The 25,477-nt window shown below is 34.1% G+C and overlaps 1 protein-coding gene across 5 annotated transcripts in view; it reads left to right on the forward strand.

Annotated features, from left to right (window-relative positions):
* TSC22D2 (TSC22 domain family member 2) overlaps positions 1 to 25,477 on the forward strand; it is a 49,448-nt gene that overhangs the window by 5,537 nt on the left and 18,434 nt on the right. The window contains exons 2-3 of one of the 5 annotated variants that reach the window (XM_082459538.1): positions 2,161 to 2,220; positions 9,933 to 10,004. The exons of 2 other annotated variants lie outside the window; for them this stretch is intronic. In XM_082459538.1, the coding sequence (XP_082315664.1) occupies positions 2,161 to 2,220; positions 9,933 to 10,004 (132 nt within the window). Of the gene's footprint in view, positions 1 to 2,160; positions 2,221 to 9,932; positions 10,005 to 21,437; positions 21,597 to 25,477 lie in introns of all 5 variants that reach the window. 2 more of the 5 variants (XR_014262907.1, XM_082459539.1) reach the window with 2 other exon arrangements.

Here is a 25,477-nt window from a genome sequence, read left to right on the forward strand (position 1 = left end):
TCAGATCCTTAGAAAATATTTGTAAAAAAAGATGTTTGCCTTTTAAAAAACCATTAAGACATTAGTAAACACAGTCTATTTTGTTGAGAAAAGGAAGGAAAATGGAAGATTAACAAAAAGATCGGGTGTTTTAAGTTGATATATTAAGCACTCTATCTTGTGATTTTGTTTCCGTCACTTAATACAAGGATCTGTATTGGCTCATTCTGAGACCATTTATTTTAAAGAATCAGACCTTATATACTATCATACCTTTAAAAGGGCTGATGGTTGTGTATACAAAATAATTAAAGTGTTAAATTTCTGAGTTAACATTGCCAATTGACCATATGGTATTAATTAGCATGAAGTTTATATATCATTCTAGTTTATGGTCAGTTGTTGAGATTCTTCAAATTGATTTTGTGTAAACTGGAGGATATAATAATGGTTGAAGATATAGTTCATAAAAAAATGCATAGACACTTTTACAGTGAACGTTACAAAATTTGTTTAAACTACCTACACGCTTAACAGACTCCTATTTGGTAAATAGGGGGAGGTGCAAAATATTACTGGCCCTTTTGGAAAAGGAACACGGTACAGATCATTTTCCATAGATAGCTGACCAATGTGAACTCTGTAGGCCACATGCCAGGAACTCTTATGAATGGCTGCAATTGTGGACTGTCAGCTGCAACCAAAAGACTGTTGAAAACCTGATTGTAAGGATCCTCTAGTGGCAGATATCTTTATATCTTGTTAATAGTTTTATTTGTGTAGTTTGCTAATGATTGCTGATAAAATATTATCAATTGTGAGTGTTAAGTGGTGTGTCATGGTATGTGCTATAAATATAGATTGTGCTTGTACACTTTATATATATCTATATAGACATATGTATGAGATATACATATATACACACTTCTTTTAATGGAGTTTTCTTTCTTTTAACTTGACGTTTAAGAGAGGATTATGTAAATGTATATCAGGAGGCAGAACTGTCACTCTTACTTTGTTTCAAAAATCTATAGGGAACGTCTTAGAACTCTGAAAAAGTCTTACTGCATTTAGTCTTTAAAAATGAAAGCTCCTTAACTTGAATCTGTATTTCTTTGGGAGCTTATGGTTCTTTATCAGTATTGAAGTGTGGAGGTAATTTTGTCTTGCAGCTTTACAGTTGATGCTAAAATCACACGCCAGGTACCATCTTAGGCCTATCTAAGTTAGTAAGGATTTTGTAATCAAAGTGTAGTATCTCCTGTGTATGAGTGACATCATTATTTAGTATAAAAATGATACTGATGCATTCATCAGAGTGCCATGTTGATATGCTTTAGTCATAAACCTGGCTCTAAGTTAAGGAAATTATCATAGATTTCCAGAAAGGCCGATGATCCAAAAGAGCCTGAAATTCCTAAAACCAAGAGTTGTATAAGTGGGAGCATGGCCTTTTTTATTCACAGTGATACACCTTTGTTTAAAATTTTGTGTGAACTAAATTGTATAGGCTGAACATTGGTTAACTTTTTAGAAAATATAAGGGTTTTTATGTGTGTGGATAAGACACACTCCAAGTAACTAATTTATTAATACTGTCTTTTTCTTGTAAGGGCTGGAGGGTATCTTGAACTAAACTGCCTTTATGAGAAGTCATTTTTGTTTTTTCACAGTATTGGTAGTGGGATATATGCTTTCTTCTTTATGAGAATAAATGTAATACCAATCTATTTGTTCTTTGAGAATTCTGATAGCACTAATTTGGAAATGATAAAACATGATACTGGATTTATGGATCTGGTACTTGGTAATTTAGAATAGAGTTTAGTCTTTCTCAGCACCGAAGGAGGTTGGAAGCAGTCATGCTCTATAGAGTCCTCTAGTAACAAAGAGCAGCCCCACCAATCAGATGGTAAAGAAACCAGTGAATCTCTTCCCTGAGGAATGGTTGATAGGGGAGTGTAAAAGGATCTTGACTTTTCTCTCCCAAAATGGTAGAAGCTGGGGGGTTGTGGGAGTAGGGAGTAATGGCAGGTAACCAACACAGAAGTAAAGGTAGTGAAATGACATGAAATATGGTCTCAGAAGGAACAGGAACACGTGTTACTAGTGAGGAATAGTGGTCTAATTCCTTCTTTTAAAAATTGTTTTAGACCAGTATGTATTTCCTCTTCCAAACAGATACCGTTTATTTCTTAATTGCATAACTCTCGAAATACAAGAGAGGCTTTACAAAAACAGGTATGTCTGGTTAAATGTAGCCTGAACCATGATGTTTCTAAGTAATTTTTTATTAATGGGAAGAGCAGATTTTTAATAAATCTTAATTGATGACAGTATTTAAGGGGTCTGTGTAGAGAATTTCCTGAATTGGAATAAATCCTTTAAGTTTGTTTTTTCTTTATACTAAACCAGTAGACTTGTGATTTGAAGCTGTTCTTTTAAATGGTGTAACACAAATTACCGCATCACAAAGAATATGCATGCCTGAATCATTGGTATAATTTAGGCCTTTCCCACAGCAATTCTGTTGGTTTTTTTTGGCTGCATTGGGTCTTCGTTGCTGCGCTGGGGCCCTCTCCAGCTGCTGCGAGCAGAGGCCACTCCTCACCACGGTGCACCGCGGTGGCCTGTCCCGTCGCGGAACACGGGCTCCAGGTGAGCGGGCCTCAGCAGTTGCGACACACAGACTCAGTAGCTGTGGCCTGAGGGCTCCAGAGCGCAGCCTCAGCAGCTGTGGCGCGTGGGCCCAGCTGCTCCGCGGCATGTGCAATCCTCCCAGACCAGGGCTCGAACCCGCATCCCCTGCATTGGCAGGTGGACTCCCAACCACTGCACCACCAGGGAAGCCCTCCCACAGCAATTCTTGAACATACCAGATTGAGATTACTCAATATTTGTTATATTCTTAATCTGGCATTGCTTAGGGTAAAAATTGGGACTCCTCCATAAAGATTTAGGAACAGTAACCAATTTGTATCATTCCTATACATCATTAGGTGACTTTCATAATATAATGTATACACTTCAAACTTGGCTGGTAATATTAAAGGTATATTGATTATCTGCTTTACCTCTAAAAAGTATGTGCGTAATTTCTACTTTTAAATCAGGTGAGTTCAATTTCATATATGCTACTCTAGATTGCTTATCTCTCAAATTTAAAGCCCCAAATCAGATTAAAGTATTTAGTTTTATATCTTTGTACTCAAGCTACCCTTTGTTAAAAAGAATGAACTCACATTCTTTAAGTTGTACATTTATATATGGACAGTTAGGTGAAAATTCTGTAGATGATTGAGTTAATAATTTTAAGTGTTCACCTCGGACATAGACGATTAGTAAATGTCTTGATAATTTATACTCATCAGAGTAGGCAAGACAAATAAGTGAAGTCTGAATGTTAAATTACTTAAAGCCTCCTTTCCTATAAGCTCTCACTATAATTTGACTAAAGAGTATTGACGTATAGAAGAGAAACTACGATTAATGTGTCAATTATTATAAATAATGCTGGTGTGTTTTAAATGTTCTTTGTAAAGGTTTAGGCTATCCATCTTCATTATTACACAAGTAAATTGTTTAATCTGTGCATGAAAGATACCCAAAACAAAGTTTAAGGCCGACTAATTTCTTAAGTAGAATTAGAATTCAGTTTTACTAACAGGTTTTGTAAGTTAAACCAAAACAAATCCATGTTATATGGTCTACCTAACTTTTGAAAACAAAACAAAAGCAAAAAAAGGAGAGGGGGCTCCTGATCAAATAAATCAATAGTGTGTTTAATTATGTACTATAGCATATCATATGAGTAACCATTATAGACAGTGGAGTCAGGCATGCCTGGGCTGAAATTCAACTGTGCCTCATACTTGAGACATTTGACCTTGAGCTAGTTATTTAGCCCTCTAAGCCTTGTTTTCCCATATGAAAAATGGGGATAATACCTACCTTGGAGAGTTTGAGAGGATTAAATGAGGTATGCAAGTGATTTGTGAACAATCATGCATAACCTAAAACAGTATGTATGGCAAACATACATCACAGAAACATCAGTGTTTCAGTGTCTACACTGTTTTCCCAGATCAACTCTTGACATGCTAGAAACCATACCAAGAGTGTTTAGTTTTGATCCAAAAATGTAATTGGATGGCATGGATATAATCACAGAAAAGGAGACATTGTTTCAGGCCAGAAAACTCGTGATGTAGTTAAGTGGTACAGCAAATTGTGTTCTAATCCTGGCTCTTCCACCATTTAGCTGATTTCTTTGGTCAAGTCATTTAACTTTTTTGGTTTTCCTCATTGGTAAAATTAGAATTTGAGCCTTTGGTCAGATTTGAAGATTCCCTGAGGATGAGTCCGTACACAGACATGTTTCATGAGAGAGCTGCCAACTTAAACCTTCCTCTTGGTCGAACCCTTTTCCTGCCCCCAGACTATTGTGTGACAAAAAATGAAGTTTGCAAATACTCCTTAAGTAGGTTGAATGCCCAGGAAAACATTTCAAGTGGCAATATGTGAATCATTCAGCTTTCTTTGTGGTTTCTGAGTAGTAAGTACTGGGATACAGAAATAAAACTATCCTTCCCTCCAAGATCTCCGGCTATATGAAAATAATTACGATTTGAAGTTGCATACTTTGATATACGTTACAGGCTGTGATGGAGTAAATTTAAGTTATTAATGGGAGCAATTTAGGACATCAGGTCAGATTTGTGTGGGGAGGAAGTAATTAGACTGATTTCTGTTTAAAATTAACTTATTCTCTGCATAGGCAATACATTTATACAGTTCAAAATTCAAAATATATGAATATAAATTGAAAGCCATTCTGCTACCTCTGTCCTCCAGCCACCCAATTTCTGTCCTCAGAAGCAACCCATTATTACTTTTGCTTTCTTCTGAAGCTAACTCTAGAGTTGAATCTTAAGAGTCATTCAGATTAGGTCACTGATGAGAGAAGCAGATGATTTTCCAAGTAGAAGGAGAAGGCAGTTTTGTGTAACAATATGGAAGAGTGAGAATATGTCAGATTTGGAACATGATGTGATTAATTTGACAGTGATCAGGGTGAAGGGTTTAAATGTCACGGAGAGAAATGGAAATTTTTATCATTTAAGTCTATGGTTGCTGTTAAGGTGTTTCTTGAAGCTTTTATTGTTAAAGTAGCATGTATCTTGGAACCGGTTCAATACGCTTTTTAGTGATTATTGTATTTTTAATTAAAATCTTGTGGTACAGTTGTGTATAAGGAAATCCTGGGGGAGCTCTGAATCCCAGAGGTGGAATCCTCCAATGGAATGTCCTAAATAGCTTGGTATACCTGGCTCTAAGTTTATGAATTCTGTTTGCCTTAAGTGTTCTGTTTGCCTCAGTAGTACCTTAATAATGATGAAATATTTGGTATATGTTAAGATACTGTACCAAAAGTTGATCTTTATACAGCATATTTGGAAATCATAACCCTATGTTAAACACAGACCAGGCCTAATTGTTTCAGACCGTATGTATACATAATCTCATTTTATCTTTTCAGTAACTGTAATGAGTGTTTTTCTCCCCTTTTTTATGGATTAAGGAAACTGAGGCGCTGAGGATTTGAGTCACACAGCTATTAAGTCACACAAGGCCTAAGGTCAGATTCAGGCCTTCTGACTCCAAAGCCAGTGCTCTTGGATATTCCCGGAGTTAGTTTTGTTTTATTACTTTCCTGACTGTAAGATAGGATGCAGGAAAAGCTTCTGTTGCCCTGATCTGTTGTGTTGTAACCCTTTACCTAAAGGATATTTTTTAAATCATTTAAAATCCGTAGATGATAATGTTGGAGATGGCCCTTGTTCCTCGGCTTACTGTATTTCCCTGGTTTCTATTTAGAGATTTCTGAAGTTGAGTTTTGACATAAGAGAAGGAGAAGGTATTTGCTGAGGAGAGGGCTCATGTACCTCATTCCTTAAGCTTCAACAGTTTTTTAGCTTAGTTTTGAGGTAGAATATATACGTATGTTTTTCCTCGCTATTATAGTTAGTTACCCTACACAGATAGTATCTTAGTTTAGCAGGTAGACATATGTCACATTTAAGTTACTTTCTCATGTACTACTTTCATGTACTTGGTGATTATCATGACAGACTGTTCAGTATATAAAGTCAGAGAGAAAAGAAGTATTTTGTTCGTTGGTTTTGAAAATTTTCTACAAATAGGAAAACAGTGTTTTAGGTGAGTCTTCCTAAGAAGTGCTTGATTGGCTTTAGTTTAGTAGCTTACATTGACATCAAATATGTTGTTAGAGAACTGTTTCAAATTTTAAATTTTATTTCTTGAGCAGAAGAGAATTTGTGACCAAAGCTGCATAAAATTCAATATTTCTAACACATTTTTAATATCATTTGCCTCTTGGTGCCTTCAGATTTCATAGACTGTAAACTTGAAATTATCCCCATTAACAGTGTTTTCCATGAACTCTTAATTTCCTCAATTTTATGCCATTCCAAAACAGAGAAGTCTTTGATGATCAGGCCCTTCAGTATTTACAGATGGCTGTTTTGAAGTTCTTGATCAACTAGGTTTCACAGACGTGACTCCTTTAATCTGTGCTGCTAATCAATGTTTTGAGACTAATTGTTGCTATTTGCGAAAAATCAGTTTATGGATAACATCCCAGCTTAAGTATTCCAGAAACGAAAAATTTCATATTTTATAATAAGACTATCTAAATGTTTATCCTTGGAATCTCAAGTATTTAAAATTTTTTATACTACATAGATTGTATAACTCCATATGGCTTATTCATTTTGAATATATATGTAAAAAGAGATTGTTAACTGCCAGCTTTTGCAACCTAAGTGTATTTGTTGACATGTTCTAAAGACTTTAAGTCCGTTTATAGTACTGTGTTTTATTTCACAGTTATTTTTCTCACCCCCAAGATACACGACTAACTGCAGATATGTTCTCTTTTCACTTCTACATTTGACCTATGAGAAACATTTCGTTATTAGTATCTATGCTGTAAAAATTCTGGAGTTTCATAACTAAAGTCATGTGACTTTATTTAAAACCAATTTATTTGGCATTTGAATTTGATTCAAATTAAATATATATGTATATATTTTTCCAAAATCAGGGGATCTGAAGTTCTTCTAAAGAATATCTCCCTTAAAAATATATTGTAAATGTTCTTTAATGAATTTTGAATTCTAGACTTGCAGAATAACTTCCAAGTTTACTCTTTGTTATTTTCTTGTATTTACTATCTTCCTCTTTGTGTCACTCTGTTTATTTTAAACCCAAAGTCTCCAAACAGACCTGTGTGAATAGCAGACTTATTCCCATATGGTCTTGGGTGAGCCTGGTAAAAAAGCCAAATTGAGTTTTCAGTTGGTTTAGTTGGCTTTCATTTAATTCGGCAGACTGATTTTCTAAGTACAGTGAAAAAAAGGGGCCTGGCAAATATATCTTGAGAGGATACAAGCTGTTAAATAAACCATAGTTAGCAACCTCTTAATTCTTTCTTGATATTAGTAGGTCCAATCAGTGCCTTTAATTGCCTTAGACCTAGTCAGGAGAAAAGTAGAGAAACAGTTAAAAGAACAGAAAGGAGTTGAAGTAGGGGAAGCAAAAAGAAGTACACACACTGAAGACTCCTAATTAATCAAACAGTTGCTTTGGTGACATACTGGCATCTAGTGTCTATCTGCCTTTCCCAGATTTGGATCGTCTAAAAGATACCCTACTGGTTAAAATTTAAAATGCCTTCTAGAAAATATTTTTTTTTACAATTCAGTAGATTAATGTATGTCTTCTTAAAATTTTATTTATTTATTTATTTTTGGCTGTGTTGGGTCTTCGTTGCTCCATGCAGGCTTTCTCTAGTTGTGGCGAGCGGGGGCTACTCTTTGTTGCGGAGCACAGGCTCTAGGCACACAGGCTTCAGTAGTTGTGGTGCATGGGCTTAGTTGCTCCGTGGCATGTGGGATCTTCCCAGACCAGGGCTCGAACCCGTGTCCCCTGCATTGGCAGGCGGATTCTTAACCACTGCGCCACCAGGGAAGTCCTGATAATATATGTCTTGATGTCCTATGAGTTTTGAAATCATGGAATTCTATTGAGTGAGTATTTTATTTGATGATCATTGATACTTGATTGCTATTCCAGTTGAAGTTGGAAATAGTTTTCTTATTGTACTAATAATACTGCAGACTCTCCTAAGGCACTAGTTAGGGTCTCAGAATTGCCATGTTGTATCTGAACCTCATTTTGACGATAAAGATAATAACTGTCATTTATTGAGCATTGACTAAATGCCAGGAGCACTAGTTACCTATTACCCTGCAAGGCTAGATGGTAATATCACCATTTAACTGATGGAGACAGACCTAGAGAGGTTAAAATTTAACTCTGTTATATGCTTAGCATAGTGGTTTAAGAGCATAAACCCTGGGACCAGATTGCCACTTAACTACCTCTGTGACATTGGGCAAGTTACTTCTGTCTGACCCAGTTTCCTTATCTGTGACATGGGAATAATAATAGCACCTAGCTCTTAGGGCTGTTGTAGTATTGAGTTAATAAATGTAAAGCACTTAGAATAGTGCTATATATAGTGGTATATAATAAGCACTTATATTCTTAGCTTGCTACTGTTATTCTGCTACAGCACCAGTCAGGAATTTTAGAAGTGATGTGGCAAGTTTTTGTTGACTCCCTATTGTATGGGTTGGGAGTGGCGGAGACCATGGAAATATGCTGAGGTGGAGACAGAACTGTTAGAGAGCAGATTTGTCAAAAGGTTAGTCTCCTGAGAACTTCTGAGATGTGAGGTGAAACCAGCATGCTGAGAGCTTGCCCCATTAAGATTCTATAGTTATAGCCCTAGGGAATGTGTCTCCAGGTAAGAGTAGAAATGGATGGTGGTAATGGTGTATAAGCTCTTACCCCTTAAAGGGGCACTGTACAAATGCAAGAAGTTAGAAGGCGGCCCTGCAATTGCAGCGCCATTTTTTGCCTTAACCCAGAGAAACCACCCATAAATAAATGAATTCTGAAGGTGGAAATCGTGTCAAGTCCAACCCAGAAAAGGACTCATTGGTCACCATCAAATCCTGTCAAATAGGTCCTATGAAGAATTTTCATATCATGAAGCTATTGTTTAACTAATTTTACATGAATACTGTACCTGAGAACAGCTTTGTTAAATTTATAAAGGCATTGATACAGAGTAGTTGTTGATTTAGGCTATGAACTGGTCACATTCGTATGTATGTAAATGTATACACACACACACAACTGGGTGCTAGTTAGTATTTCATTTTATCTGTATTACGCCTTTTTTTTTTTTAAAACATCTTTATTGAAGTATAATTGCCTTACAATGGTGTGTTAGCTTCTGCTTTATAACAAAGTGAATCAGTTATACACATACAATATGTTCCCATAACTCTTCCCTCTTGCATCTCCCTCCCTCCCACCCTCCCCATCCCACCCCTCTAGGTGGTCACAATACGCCTTTTTTTTTAGAACTGTGATCCTGAATTGTTGTTAGGGTCTGCTGGATTTTGTCCAGTTTTTAAATTTCTTTCGAAATGTTTTTAATCAAGCTTATGTGGGTTTTTTTTTTCTTTTTATTAAAGCAGTTGCATTGTATTAGAAATCTAAAGTCTTTTTTTAATTTTTTGGGAAATGAGTTTATTTTATTTTTTTAATTTTTATTGGAGTATAGTTGCTTTACAATGTTGTGTTAGTTTCTACTGTACAGCAAAGTGAATCAGCTATACGTGTACATATATCCCCTCTTTTTTGGATTTCCTTCCCGTTTAGGTCACCACAGAGCATTGAGTAGAGTTCCCTGTGCCATACAGTAGGTTCTCATTAGTTTTCCATCTTTTTTTGAAAAGTAGTGATTTTACTGTACTTTCTCAACTGCTTTTCCATTTGATTCTTGGATCTCACAGGAATCCTTCAACTGCTTTCTTCCAAGCGTTCCATTTGAACACGATTCAGGAATCAAAGAACCTCTGGGATAGGTATGAATACTTTCATATGGAATGCATACATGCAAAAGTGTATGCATGAACTGCTTTGCACTGTAATGGTTTCTCATCATTAAAACTGATCTTTATTATTTTAGGAGGGGGGAAAATCACATGGTATCTAGCATGGGACAAAGCAGCAAAATAAACCAAAAGGACAAACTATATTTTAAATAGAATATAGACATACTTTCCTTTTTACTGCACTTAAAAGTGTATTTTTTGAAGGACTTATTCTATTGGATTTTATTACATGAAATATCCCCTTACCCATGTGTATTTAATGTAAAAACATATTTTATAAAATAAACTACCTACAGTTATTTTAATTTTGTGCCATTTTATATGATTTCTCTGTAAAAGCCGTAGTGACTCAGAGCAAAATGTTATTTCATATTAAGAAATTGGAGGAGGGAAAAGACTAAGGTATCAAAGTAGTAGTCATTGTTTAATTCTCGGCAAGAAAATTTAACCTTAGGCTTGTTTGCTAGAATTCACCAGATCTGCATTACTGTTTTATAAACCCCTAAAACAGTTTGTTTTCTCACAGAAATGTTGTATAAATTTTATTTTTAATTTTTTAAAATATAGACTGAAGTCTTGGAATTCATGTATGGCAACAGATACTTTGGTTTATCTTTCTGCTTAATACACATTTTAAGTAGCATATGCTCTTGTTCATTTATTTTGCTGAATATTATTAGCACTCCATCATTCTGTGTCTAATTAATAGAAGTTGAGTGCAAACAATGTTTTTAAAACTTACACAAAGCTTTGTTAGATTCTTTTAACTCTGCCTGGCAGCGCATTTGTGTCCTTTGGCATATTTTGGATAACACTCCTGGACTCAGCTGCATCTCTTTCATTAGAATAGCATATTGCTATGTGCATGTACATGTCATGTGAAGACATGGTCTACATTGCTCAGAAATGATAACAGTGTTTTAATTCTTAGGCTTGATTTACTGTATCACTCAAGAAATTTTCTAACAAACTGTCTTTTTGGTGATATGTTCCTTACTTAACTTAAAAATGTTTTTAAATGGTTACTTGTAGAACAAGAAGTTTTAAAATGTGTAGTGCTATGTTTATAAATTAAATTTTTAAATTGTATAGCTGTAGCAATATAAATTGAGACATAAATGTAAATTGTGGCATGAAACAAGCATGAAGTTTTAATCATTCAAATGGCTTACCAGATGTAGCCAGGGTGAGTACTTTGGGGTGTACTTTATACTTTTCCCTTATAAAAAGGAAAAATAGCACTCTTTAGAAATGTTATAAAATAGTTTCTAGATATATGGTAATTTATTTCAAATAGCTAACTTTCATGAGCTACCATGACATCAATATGAATAATACCTATTATTTTCATCAAAACAATGTAGAAAGTTTTGAGCTTTATTTTTTATAATTTGGATCTAATTAAAAGATTTCTTTTCATTATAAAGCAGCCGTAGAAGTTGCCTGCTCATCATTTGTTACAGCTAAATACTCCTTATCTGTTTTCTTTTTTTAGATACCAGAAACGTTTAAGGTATCAGAAATCAGGCAAGCTGCTTTATCTATAGTTTCTCATGGGTTGAAAATATTTTCTCTTCTCCTTGGAGCCTCTTGTCCAGAACCAAAGAATTTTAACAGATACTTGGATACTTGTCTATAGTGTGTTAGTGCCAAAATATAATCAGAACTTATATTCTATATCAGCCATTCTTCACTGTAAGTTGGCATGTTGGTACCAAGGTGACAAGCCCAACGCAGTAGAAACTGACTAGTGGCTTCCTTTTAGCTTAACTAGCTTAATTAATTTTCAGTTGAGAATAGCAGTAGTGGCTGGCCTTTTTAGTTCTAACCATCTACAACTTCAGTTGGCAGGTATCTGCAAACTTTTTAATAGGTTATGAGCTAATAAAGTATTGTGGGACTGTTTATTCTTTTTCTTCACAGACAGGGTTTGAAGATTAATGTGTGTTAAGCTTTGAAAAATATCTCACCAAGCTGCCTTGTTCATTTTTGACTATTATAAATTTAAGATTTTTTTAATATTATTAATAATTTGGCAATTATCAGTATTTTTCAAGGATGAGTCTATTAAATAGAACCATTCAGAGATTTAAGGGACTATAAATTCCTTACATTATCTACTTAAGAGGTATAAATTTGCCTATCAATGTGGATATATACCATATTTCAGGCTCCTGTTTATGAAATCTTAGAAATCATTTTCAGTAGGGGCAGCTTTTAAGCCCTGTGCCAATTTTTATTAAACCTGCCCTAGATAGCTGAAGATTCTTGGTTTTTGCCTTACTTGAAAGACTGGTATCTTTTTTTCCCAGAATTCTTTCAGCAGACTATCTTTTAATCAAAATATAAGTAACTAATATACCTTCCTCACATTGACTTAGAGCTCTCTAATGGCCCCTTTGTTTTCTCCACTATTTAGAGTTAGCAAGTTGAGAAGCTTTCCCTCAGTCTGCTTCTGCCTATATTTAGATATTCTCTCTTTCCATTGGCACCCAATGTTTTATTCAGCTATTGTACTAAAGTCAAAGCTCCTGTCAAGCCTCCCTTTCCCTTTTCCTGTAGGTGCCATCATTTCTGTCTTCCGCATTTGTCCTTTGCAGAGTCACCAGGGAATCAGTCAGCTGAAATCATCACCAGATATAAGCATAATAGATGCTGATAGCTAACATAATACAGGGAGCCCAGGTTATTTGCATTGACTGTTTATTAAAATGAATAATGTAGCTTTCTGGAGATTCTCTTACTCTCCAGAAAGCTCTTAAGCCCTGTGCCAATTTTTAGTGATAGCCTAGCCTGTTGGCATTTCAGAATAGTGACTTGAAAATTTGACTTCCTGTTTTTTCTTCTTTAAAAAACAGCTTTCCAGACTTAATCATTATTGGCATTACTTTGTTAAATCGACAGAGTTAGTTTAGAAACCTATCCTGATGATCACTGGGGAGCAGGCTCTCATTGGGAGTCCTTTGTCTGTAAAAGCTAAGGGTAAGAATTTATAGCAAACAACTTTACCCTCTTGTAAATATCAGGTCAGTAAGGTAAAGGAGTACTAGAGCGAAGAAACTTTACCTCAGGTAGACTAAAGGAAGAAATCACGTAGCTTGTAAGGATTTATCCTTATTGATAAACACTTAAAAGTGTTTCTGCCTCAATGAAGAAAATACTTAAATGTAGTTAACAAATGAGAGTAACAGTTGCTAGGTGCACCATCCCCTTGAGTCAGCTTGTCCTTCCTCATGATAGCACCAATATTTAAAGAGAAATGAATAAGGAGAGTAGTACACATGAATTATTAACTTAAAATGAATGTCTGAGTAAGTTTATGTCTTTTTCTGGATACTTGATGATTTCAGTTAAATTAAGTCTTTATAGTGATTACTTACATCTATTTACATCTAGTTTCACAATTGTTGCATTAAAATGTTCTTGTTAAATAACCTCAAGTATTTTGTGTTAGAAAAGGCATCCAATATTTCCTGTCATTGTGAGATTTCATTTTTGAAGTTAGGAGTAAATCAGAACTAAACTACTCCTATGACACAATTTGTTTTGTTTCACTCATACTCCAGGAAGCTTGGATACATCATTAACACCCACTTGTTAACCCAGATGGTAAAAACTCAGGTTTCAGAATTTGGATAATCTAGTTTTTGAATGCTCGGTGCTAATGACTTTTTAAAAATCTTTTTATTGAAGTATATTTTGTATCAGAAAAGTCCACCATTCATAAATGTACAGCTCAAACTGAACACATCTGCGTGGCTAGCACCCAGATCAAGATACAGTAGTATAAGCTCTTCATGACCCCTTCGTGCCCCCTTCCTATTATTTCCCTCCTCTATCTTAACTTGCAGTAAGTGGAATCATACACTATGTATTTTGTGTCTGTCCTCTTTTACCCAGTATTATGTTTGAGGTTCATCTATATGTTTCTGCATAGTGGATCTGAACTACATAATTTTAAAGAATCACCATGGTGGGTTACTTGTTAGAGATTGTTACTGGTTAAATGTTCTCTCCTAATAATTATACTCTAAGTACCTTGAGGATATAAGCCCAAACTGTTATGTAACCACACCAAATATATTTCCTAATAATTTGTACCTAGTACTTACATAATTTATTATCTGATTATATTTTGACCAATTTCAGTTAAGGGTATCTAGTAGAGGATAATCGGAGATGCTAAAAATTAGAGGAAAAGTTTTTAATGGCCTGTCATCTTTTTAGGACTGGATCTCAGATTTAGATGAAAACCTAAGAACATGCTTATCAAATGTTCAGATGACGTTAAAGCAGGAAGTCATAGCTATTACTGGATGATAGCATTTGTGAATTTAACAGTCTAAAGTATGTGCAGCAGTTGAGAAAGTGAAAGAATGTGTATGTAAATTCAGGGAGGTTGAAACTTCAGTTGAATAGGTAGAGTAAAAAGTACCTAGATACTAGTTGGCTGCATTTTTTAGTAATTGGTTAGCAAGTGACAAGCCTGCCACAAAAGCTAATGTAATTTGAGGCAATATTTATCTAACTAGAATGAATAGGAAAAGATGGTGACAGACCTATTGTACTCCATTTCTGTAGGATAGTTACTCTAAATACAAAGCTAGCTAGAAAATCTTCTTTCTTTATATTCCACCTGGACAGCCAGGTGGGTGTTTCAACAGACAGGCTTGAGCTTACTTTCTGAAAGGAGATGGGCCCCCAGGGAAACAGTCTTGCCAATCACTAGAAATAATAAAGCCGTCATCCTATTAATCAGGAATGTTTGACTTCGAGGTTTAGAGCCAATTACTTTCAAAATCCCTACCTTGTGGAGTTTTATTGCCCCACCACTTAATTCTAAAGGAAAAAGAAAAAGAGGTAAGAAAAGTTTTGAAATTGATCTGCTTTACTTCTGTTTTGTCTTTGTTGCCCATGATTTTCAGAAAACCTCAGAGAGCTGTGAATTTGCTTAAGGAATGGAAGGCTAACAAACTATTCTCTATTAGGAAAGAATTCCCATGTAAGAGACAATTAAGTGGTGGCCACAAATTGGGAAACCAATGATTGGTTAGAATTTGGTCATGCAGAGTGAAAGGACCGAGGGAAAAGGCACCTTCCAGTTAGAGGAAATACTGTGAACCACTGTGGAAGTACAGGGCATATGTGATAAGGATGGTTAAATTTGATTGGTGCATAAAACATTTGAAGACAACAGAGAAGAAATGGTGGATGGGATAGAGATCAAAGATATTAGAAAGGTAATGAAGGCCTGAATTAGGCAATGGAGATGAGGAAAGAATGGTTATCAGAAGGTTAGAATTAAAGAATTTTGCTGCTGATTGGATATGATAGGGAAGCAGTCAAATTTGACTCCAACGTGATTGGATATGATAGGGAAGCAGTCAAATTTGACTCCAACATGTCAGACCTAATTGAGGGAATGGTGGTACCATTAGGAAGTATTAGTGAAATAGTTGGTTTGGGAAGGAGAAAATAGTGATGAGATTTTGTTTTGAGTCGAAGAGCCAGCGGAAAGTCAAGGTGGAAGTAAATACTCAGGGTACAGCTTTAGCTGCAGACTTGCAGCTTGGTAGAGAAGTTAAGGCTAGAAGAGATTGAAGAATCTTTTATTTATTTGTTTCTTTGTTTATGTTATTATTATTTTATTTTAGAGTTCAAGCTTTAGGAAAAGCTAACATTTCCTAGGAACGGAGTAGGGAAAAAGGGTCAAGCCAGGACCTTGGGCAGCACTACCTACATTTAGAGAACAACAGAAACTTTGAAGAAGATAAGTGGTCTTAGAGACTAGAAGATTCTAAGAATATTATTTCCTAAACAAAAAGAAGGGAAAATCTTTGACTCTCTCTTTTGAAAAAATTTTAAATTTTCAATAATCTTACCAAGTTCAACATTTGTTAACATTTAGTCATACTTGCTTTATCATCCTAACATATTATTTAGGAACCATTTAAGAGTAACTTGCAGATAGCATGTCTATTAACCCCAAAATACTTTAACATATGTTTCCTATTATGTAAAAAATAGTATAATTACCAAATTCAGATTTGTTAGACTATTATCTAATACGTAACATACAGTTCATATTCACATTTTTGCCAGTTGTCCCAATAATGTCATTCATGACCATTTTTTACCTGATCCAAGAGCCTAAACAAGATCACAGATTACATTTAATTATGAAACACCTGTCTTTTTTCCTACTGTCTTATATAAATAAAAAAGTACTTCACTTCTATTAGCCTCCTTTAAGATTGTTTAAATAGTCACCAGAAAAGGAAGTGCTTATGTTCTGGATGAAATACTGGGAAAAAATGCATCTGCTTAACTAATCTGTATTATAGGGGCTGGGGAGAAGAGAGAGGAAAGGGAGTACTGCCTAAAATCCAGCTAAAACAACTACTGGGATTAGAGAAATTTTTAAGAGGAGTCTTATTTCTCAAAGTTTAGTAGGGGGTGGCAAGAGAAGAAGAACATGTGGATATTAATGTGGGTATATCCCTTAGAACAGAAATTGAGGTGTATTGTACTAGTTTTTTCTGTACTGTGATTTTTATACATATGTATTAAATTGGGATTTTAATTATCTTGAGTTGAGAAAAAGTCGTGTAATTTGAAGACATTTTTACTCACCACTTGGGTTCACAAAGTATGTGACTGCTATCCTTTATGGTCTGTTGTATCCTCCTAGTTTTATTGTGATAGTTGCCTAAGGTGGATTGTCTGCTGCCAGATTTTTAACCATAGATCTGTATCTCATTGTTTGAAGTGGTGTTTCAGTGGATCCTAAGCATTTCTTCTCTTAGCTTTTCTGTGGCTAGCTGAAATGGGACACCTGACATGCTGATATTATTTTCAGCACATGACGGGGCTTCAGAATTGGTGATGAGAAATTATTAACTGCTCATCCACTGTTACATGCTTCTGTTCATGTGCTTACCACCTTCTTCTTTAGTTAGTAAATCTTCTCTACATAAGTCACCACAGCCTACCTCCTCTGAGAGGTCTTGATAATTATTTTCAGGATGAAATTTGAGAAACAATTAAAAAACGCGGAAATAGTTGGTAAGGTCTCTGTTATTGTTGTATTTTAACTTTTCACCAGATGGGTTTTAAGTAAACCAAGCCTTTGAACAGAACAGAAACGTGTGTGTATAATTTGCTAAACCCATCTTATTTTTTTCCTGAAGAATCTAGAACTCTGTAGCAAAGCTTTTTAAGAAAAGACTCTTACTGAACTTGTTCAGATGAGAAGGAAATTTAAATATAGCCTGAAATTATTGAACCAGAACAAACATATAACATCTGTTTGGGGGGTTTTTCCATTCTAGTTCTTCAACAATTTAAAAGTATGAACTCATACCTCTTCTATGTATTTAAACCTGCAGATAGTTTTGGCAGCCTATTGAGAAGAAAGAAATACTAAGTGGAATTATTTTAATATTTTGTTTTCATTAATATTTGGGTTGGTAGGTAGTTAGATGAGAGAAATGACTGATTCTATTCTAGCTGACATTCTTTGTGTGTGTGCGTGCACTTGTACCACTTGTACTAATATTCTAAATCACGCAAATCAGGAAATGTATTAGATTTTTGTGATGGATATAGAGCATTTAAATGCATTTGCTTACCAGAAATTAGCTTCTGTGTTTAGGCTTCACTTGACAACTTCTAAAATATTTTCCACATTTGACAAGTAAATTTAAATAGGTGGTAATAATTTAGAATGTGTATTCATTGATAAATATCCTCAAGAAATAGCATTTTTATGCTGTTTTGTTTCCCGGTTATTGTCAAAGTTTGAAGATCCTTGGTTATAAATACTAAAAAATTTGGAAGGTGCTCATTGTATTTTTTTTGGTTTTTAATTGTGATATTTGGCCCAGAAATAGTGGTGCTGTAACCTGTGTCCTGGAAGCCAAAAACATCTTTCTATTAATACATGTCTACTAGTGGTAATATCAAGATAAAGAAGGTATTCTCTTTCTAGACCTACACACTGTTAGAAGGAGAACAGGAAGGGAAAAAGAGTTATTGTGTCTGACTAATCCCACTCATATTCACAGTGACTATTAACCATTAATCTTCAGAAAATTTCTGTCTTTATTTACAGCAGCTGTTTCTTAGATATTGCTAACTTAGTCCAGAAAATGTTGCTAAATGTATGTCTGGGATGGTCATAACATAGTTTGTTTCAAGAAATTAGATGTTAACTCTTAGGTGTAACACGTGATGATATTTTAAATTTTACGAACAGTTACATTTCTTTTATGTTAACTGTTATTAACAAGAGCTCAAAGTCAAATATATAGCTCTGTGTTAACAAAGCCTGCAGGACCTTATTGCATATATTTGAGTAACACACAACTTGCTTCCGCTTACTTTGTTTTTCCATTTTTATCTTCTCCCACCCCCAATTTCAATTTCCTTTTTTTTTTTTTTTTTTTTTTGGTATCCTCTCTATAAGCTGTTTCTACTCCTTTTGAAAGAAAGAAGAGTATGAATCATTTGTGAATAAACATGATCTGTTAAAAATATCTATCACTATCTTGTTAGAGCTCTTTTTCAAAGCTGCATTAATGAAATTCTTGCGTATCTTCCACCAGTAGGTGCATCTGATACAATACATAAAATGCTAAACATCTTTTTTTTAAGTTTTTAACATAACTGATCATTGTCTTAAATTATATCTTGGCTCAACCACAGGTACAAGTTTCCTATAATTGTGTATGTCTTTTTATATGTGAGTTTCTTGGAACACTGTTTGTCAGTGTTCTTATTCTGTTAGGTACGTTTGGGCTAATTTTTTTCTATAAGTTTATCTTTGATATTTCTAGCCTCATTTCTCCAATACATATGGAAAGACTATATGTAATTATCAGGGGCATGCAGGGTTGCCCCATTTTCCCCTTTTCACCATTAAAAAATAAGCATTTCTGACCTTTACAGAAGCAAACATTGATCTATATAATGTCTAAGAATTCTCAAAACAGTGTAGTAAACTTTTTAGAGAAATGTGTTTTACACATTTGGTACAAAAGTGTAAACTTTGTACCAAAAGAAGCTAAGCACATTCATTCAAATAGCAAGTTCCTTTAGGAACTCTTAGGTATAGGTTTGTCTGATTTCACATATCAGTTTTCAAATAATGACTTGGAAATTTCAAGTCATCTACCTCTTTGCCCCTGTGCTCACTCTTTTGTTCTATTAATATAAGTTTGCCATAAAATAAGCTAAATAATGGTAAACTTAAGCCTAGTTCTTGCTGGACTATACTATAAGAACTTTCAATAGCACATTCTCAGTTAAATGGGATTTTTTTTCCTCAGCAATTAAAGAAGAATGAAATGATATCTATAGGAAATGTTCAAGATTTGTTTTTGATAGCAATCTTGCCAGAGATTCAAGATTATGATTTATATAGTAGAACAGCTTTCTAAATAAATATTCATTTTTAGGAGAATTCTAATTTTAAGTTAAATTTTAAAGGATATCTAATTAATCTTAACTCTGTTACTCATCCACATGCACTTCAGTTACTCAGTTTTATTTCAGATTTTTAATAAGGATTTCCTACATGTTGGAATTTAGTGATTGAAACTCTTCAGTTGTGAGCCTTTTACTCGGTAACAGCTAATTTTGAAAATGCATGCTCGGGAAAAATTTGGTACAGAAGTTTTACATACTTTCAGCGTATACAGCTCTTATGTCCTAAATTTCCTATACATTTGTATGGTGCACACACCCTTAAAATTATCTTTTTTATAAGCTTCACAGTAAAATAACTAAGTCTGCTTTATATGGCTGGTTTAATTCTGTCTTCCAAAGATTTCTTTTTCCAGGCATTTATCATAACAGTGCTTGTTGTTGGCAGGTCCTTTAACAAAGGACCGAGTAGTCTGCCTTTTAAATGACCAGTTCATCAAAGCCTTACAGACAAGCAAATTACCAGCATTACTGATAGATATATCTCAGGAAGCATTTACTTTGCTAAATAAGTATTGTATCTTCTCATGAGACTTGTCCCTCAAAAGAGTAAATCATTAAAGTAACTTCTTTTGTTTTTTAAATTATGGTAGTATTTTGGTTGATAGGAGACGAGTTGCATAAAAACTTTCTAAAAACATTTTGGTAATAATGTTGATGAAACGACCATAACCTTAAACTATTATTTATCCTAATAAATATGGATTTTTACCTTCACCAGGTGATTACTGTCTTTTCAAAGCACAGCCTTATAATGTAGTTGTGTGGTTTTATTGAAGTCAAATGTGTTGTGAGATTACGTTTGGAAAGATTATATTTGTAAATTGGAAAAATTCTAATAGATCTTCAGATTGTATAGAAGACTTTTAAATGACCGTGTGTATTTAATAGAAAATTTCCATTAAAAGTTAAAATCTATAACAACGTAACTCCATCCCCCTGTATTTGGGTCAAATATCTCTGGAGAGATGGCTGCAGAGTTTCCTTTACAATGCTGTCTTTGAGTTTTCTATAGCTTTGCACATGTTAATCTTCTTGAATAAGGGCCTCCTCCTTTCCCCCTCCCCCTTACCCCATTATGCCATTTTATTTAGGGGGTTAATGTAGGTAAAAATATGCCCATAAATATGTGGGTTGCCTTTTCTGTGGATTACTGGCAACGAAAAATACAAATCAGCATTCTTATCAAACAGAAAATGTTATTAATATTACCTTCCAGCGATTAAAATAGGTGCCCAATTGAAAGCTTTTTTAAAAAATTTAATAAATGTAAGATTATATTCTTAAGGAAGTAAGTTTTACCATTATTAAATCCTCCCACCCCCAATTTTCTTCCATGCCCATATGCAGATGAGCAGTAGGATTACTCCTGAATAGGATACATTGTTATATCTATTATATAAAACACATAATAAAATTTCATTCTTTCCATCATGTTCTGTAGTTTTAAAATCGGGGATGATAGAGATAGACTAGGATTTAGGTATAAAAATTGAATGCTGTCTTGAGCATTTAAATGAATGATATAGATTATTACTGATCCAGCCACCTGTGCTGTATAAGTCTAGAAATTCATATATGGATGTGGACCAAACAGTAGAACTCAAGTGCCATTCTGCAGGACTACAAAGCTGTCTATACCAAGTTATGGTGTTAAATCATAATTTCTGGATCATGATCGTAAACCTTTGATTGGTTCCATTTCTACTTGACTCTCTACTAACAAGTATTCTGATGGCCTGAAAGTCCATGTTATTTAAAGTTTGAAGTATCCATATCAAATATGAAATTATTTTACATTAAAAAAATAAGTACAAAATATCAGTTGCGTAATCATGGTAAAACATACAACTTTGCTATAACAGATTTCTAAAGGCTATTTGATTAAAACACTTATTTACTTAAACTCTTTGCTAGAATTTTTTTTAGAATTCAGCATCGGAGGAGGAATGTGACATAATAATGATCGAAAGCCGAAAGTTTAAAAGTTGTGATGCCCTCACATGGTTGGAGGGTTATTCTAGCTTCTAAGGACTGAATGTTGTCCACAAGAGTGTCTCATCAGGTCATAAATTGGTAAGACTTAATGGATTAGATTTTATGTATTATACCTGATGTTATTGTATTGAGATGAATATTTATGAACAAACTGAGCACATTGTATAACTTAAGAGTACAGTATTAAATATATAAGTTAAAACTTGGAATTTTAAATACTTGTAGTATGTAATTCTTTCAGAGTCTCATGAGGCTCAAGACCCTGTCTTTGCAGTGGTGTTTAATAATCAGTTTAAAAAATAAAGTGACATCCTATATTATAGTAAGATTATTTAAATATTGCTATTGCATCTGCTGTAGATGCTTACAATATAGTTAGGGGCCCCATATACCTTCTAGTTAATATCCCAAGAGATATTTGAGAAATAATATATTAATCTTTTATTTTTATAAAAAAATTTTCATCCATTTTCTCCATGAAATATAATTTAAATAGTTTTATTACTTGTGGAATTTTATTTTTCTCAATAAAAGGCATTTTTCCTGCTGTCTCTAAAAATAAAAGCCAAAGAAATGTTCTCAATTCCTAGTTTGAGAACACCTAAGATGACAATATCAAATGAAAATGATATATTTGAAGACAATATACATTTTTTGTGTGCCCTGAAAAAACATTTCCTTTCAGAACTGTATTCTGCTTAGAAAGCAAAAATTTTCAAATTTGTTTTGTATACTTTCTTATTTTGCTTTGTTTTACACAGCTGTATTTTGTAGGGGGACTCTCAGAATAATACAGTTTAGATTAGGATATCATAATCTTCAATCTGATGATCATCATATTTTGTGTATGAAGAAAAAGAATCTGGGTTAAGTTATACTTCCAAGGTTATACAGAAAATATTAGAATTAATATTTTCATTAAAATATGGTGCACATATCCTACAACTCTATCAAAGTTATTTGAAAGTATAATCTAAATAGGCTACAATATCTATTTCTGACCTTATTCTTTACCAGAGATATGTTATTCTCTTATATACACACACATACCTGTTCTATCTTTTAAATAATATTCTAAATTGTTTCAGATAATAGTATTCCATGACTTTGTGTTGATCATATTCTGTATATAAACTTAAGGTTCTTAAACCAGTAATAACAATCAGTGGTAGTCTGGAAGGAAATACAACAAAACTGTTGTCCCATATTCTATATATATTTTTCATTTTTATTTTTTTATTTTCTACAATATATCTGTATAACTTTGGTAGTTAGGAAAGTATGTTCTAATTTCTTTAGTAGGATATCCATATTTAGTAGTCAGTGGGTGGCCTTCAGGGGATCCTGAAGCCTCTGGAATTTTGGATAGAACTTTATGTATGTTTTCAGTGAAAAGTTCAGAGCATTTGCCAGGTTTTCAAAAACAGTTGAGTAACATTGCTAGTGAATGTTTGTGTCTAAGGGACAAGCCTTGTTAGACACCCAAGTATGTGACTTATGAAGAAAGTTTTTAATGAATACACTGATCTGTTAACTCCTACTGAAATTTTTCCAAGGCTAGTTTATTGTAAGTGACCATTAGACTGATAGAACAAATCAGAGCCTAATTGCTTTTAGTTTAGAAATTGCATTCTGTCTGTCTCTGTGCTCAAGTGTTGATTGGATTTCTCCACAGAGTAGTTGTTTTTTTTGCTACTTAGTGGTTACTGTGTGTCAGTGACTGCTAAGTAAAAATACTTAGCATGATACCATAGTAAGTATTTTTGACATGTTATCTCATTTAATGTTCACAGCAGTTGTATAGATACTATCAATAGCCTCAGTTTATAGAGAAGAAAATTGAAAGCCTAGAGAGATTAAGTAACTTTCTTGGGTCACATAGCCATTAAGTGGTAGAACTAGGATTCAGATCTAGCTTTCTAAGTGGAGCCTGGGCTCTCAATTGGTATGCAGGTATAGAGAGTAACCCTGGAAAACTTGAAGGATAAGATAAGGGAAAATTTCATGTTGTATGAAGATGTGAATACATAAATTTGATTTCCTTTGAACTTAAGTATTAATAGCAATGGGTCATCCTCATTATAAAACCATCTTTTAAATCACTTGCCAAAAAATAAATTTGGTAAGTTGCTTACTATCTAAAATCATTTATTGTATTATAAAATAACCTCCATTCAAATTTAATGATTAAAAAAAAATTTAATGCTTATAATTATAAACAAGTATATATGTATTAGAAAAGTTTTAGTACTTACTAGAATAGTATTGTACTAAGTGTAACCATTAAGGAATTCACCCTTTAATATTTAGGATTTATAAATAGCAAACACTGGAAGCGTTTTAAAAAGCTACTTCAAGCCGCGAATGTTTCTTGGGATAGGGACATGAATCACATGTAAAACCCCCTACTAAGCCACATCACATTTGCCCTTAGTTGTGAATAATTCTATAAAGAAACCTCTTTTATGCCTACTTTTAAAACATTTTTGCAGCAAAATTTATTTGGGGGGTGGGGGGGAAAATGGATTTTTTTATTGAGCACGTACTTTGTGCAAATCCTTTTCATTGGTTGAATTTTATCCTCAGATGAGCTCCAAACCTTATAACCTTTTCCCTATTTTTAAGTGTTTATAATAAAGTTCCTGAGTCTAAATATGGCTTAAAGGTAAATCTACAATAATAGTACTGCTTAAAACAAAGACAAGTAAAACTATAAGAATTTTTTTTCTTCAGTTAAATTGAAATAGACTGCAGGTCAAGTATAAACTTGATTGAAAATATACAAACAACATAATAGGTCATCAGAATATGAGAATCCTATATTAAAAGTCCCCTTTCAGATAATATATTTGCACCCCAGCTTTTTTAGTAGTAATATATGTACCCTTTCAAAATTAAGCTATGGAAGTTTGGGAAATAGAATAAGAACAATTACACCTAATCCATGTTTTAACACAATTGCTGTCTCAGTGTTTACATATTCCCTTCCAGACTTTGAGCACATATGCATGTATATTAATAGTTGCAATCATGGTTAAGTAGCTTTTAAATAGTTTTTAGTGTTCCAAATATTTGTCCATTTGTACAAAGCTTATACTGATATATATAAACTTTGAATTTTGGACTGATACTTCGACATCTGTGAAACCGTCCTTTCCAGTTTTTCTTCCTGCCTCTCTGGTTGTTTCTTCTCAGTCCCCTTGGCAGACTTTTCCTTTCTTTTTGTCCTTTTAAGTATTATTGGTATACTCAGGATGGTGTCCAGACCCATTCTTCATCATGCTAAGAGCATATAGATGGCTTTGGATGTCCTCTATATGCTTTAGGAAGCCATGTATATGCACTTGGCACTCAAACTCATTACCTGTGCATCTGCCCTTACGTTCAAATTTCCCTGATTTTTCACAGCCAACTTTCATAGCTATCTGATCTTTCATAACCAGTTAATGACAAAGTGCTGCCATGTCTACCTCCTGAGTATTTCTTCAGCATATTCATCTCTCTCATCATCTATTCAGGGCACAGTCCTTTCTTAATTGGAATTGCAACAAACTTCTAACTGGCGTTCATTATTTGAGTTTTCTAACGTGGCTAACTGTACCTGCTCTTCTTTTTACTTGGAACATTTGTGTGTGTGTATCCTTTTCTTCTCCACCCAACTGTGGCACTTCCTCTACTAAACATTTTTCCTTGACCCTGGATCTTGATTATATGCTCCCAAAACACCCTCTATAATCTTGCCCTGTCTGAGCATTTATCACACCTCTAACTTGTCTGTCTCTTTCATTAAACTGTAAACTCTGGGATTATGTTTATTTGATAGTGTATTTCCTTAAAAAGCAAGAGTCAGCTGTAAAAAGTAAATCACCTAACTCCTAAGGCAATATTCTTTGAGTATTTTATGACACTTAGATTTAGGCTGCTATACCTTACTAATACAGATGACATAGTTAACGTAT

The sequence above is a fragment of the Balaenoptera physalus genome, assembly GCF_965194825.1.
Source record: "Balaenoptera physalus genome assembly, chromosome: 4".
NCBI lineage: Eukaryota > Metazoa > Chordata > Mammalia > Artiodactyla > Balaenopteridae > Balaenoptera > Balaenoptera physalus.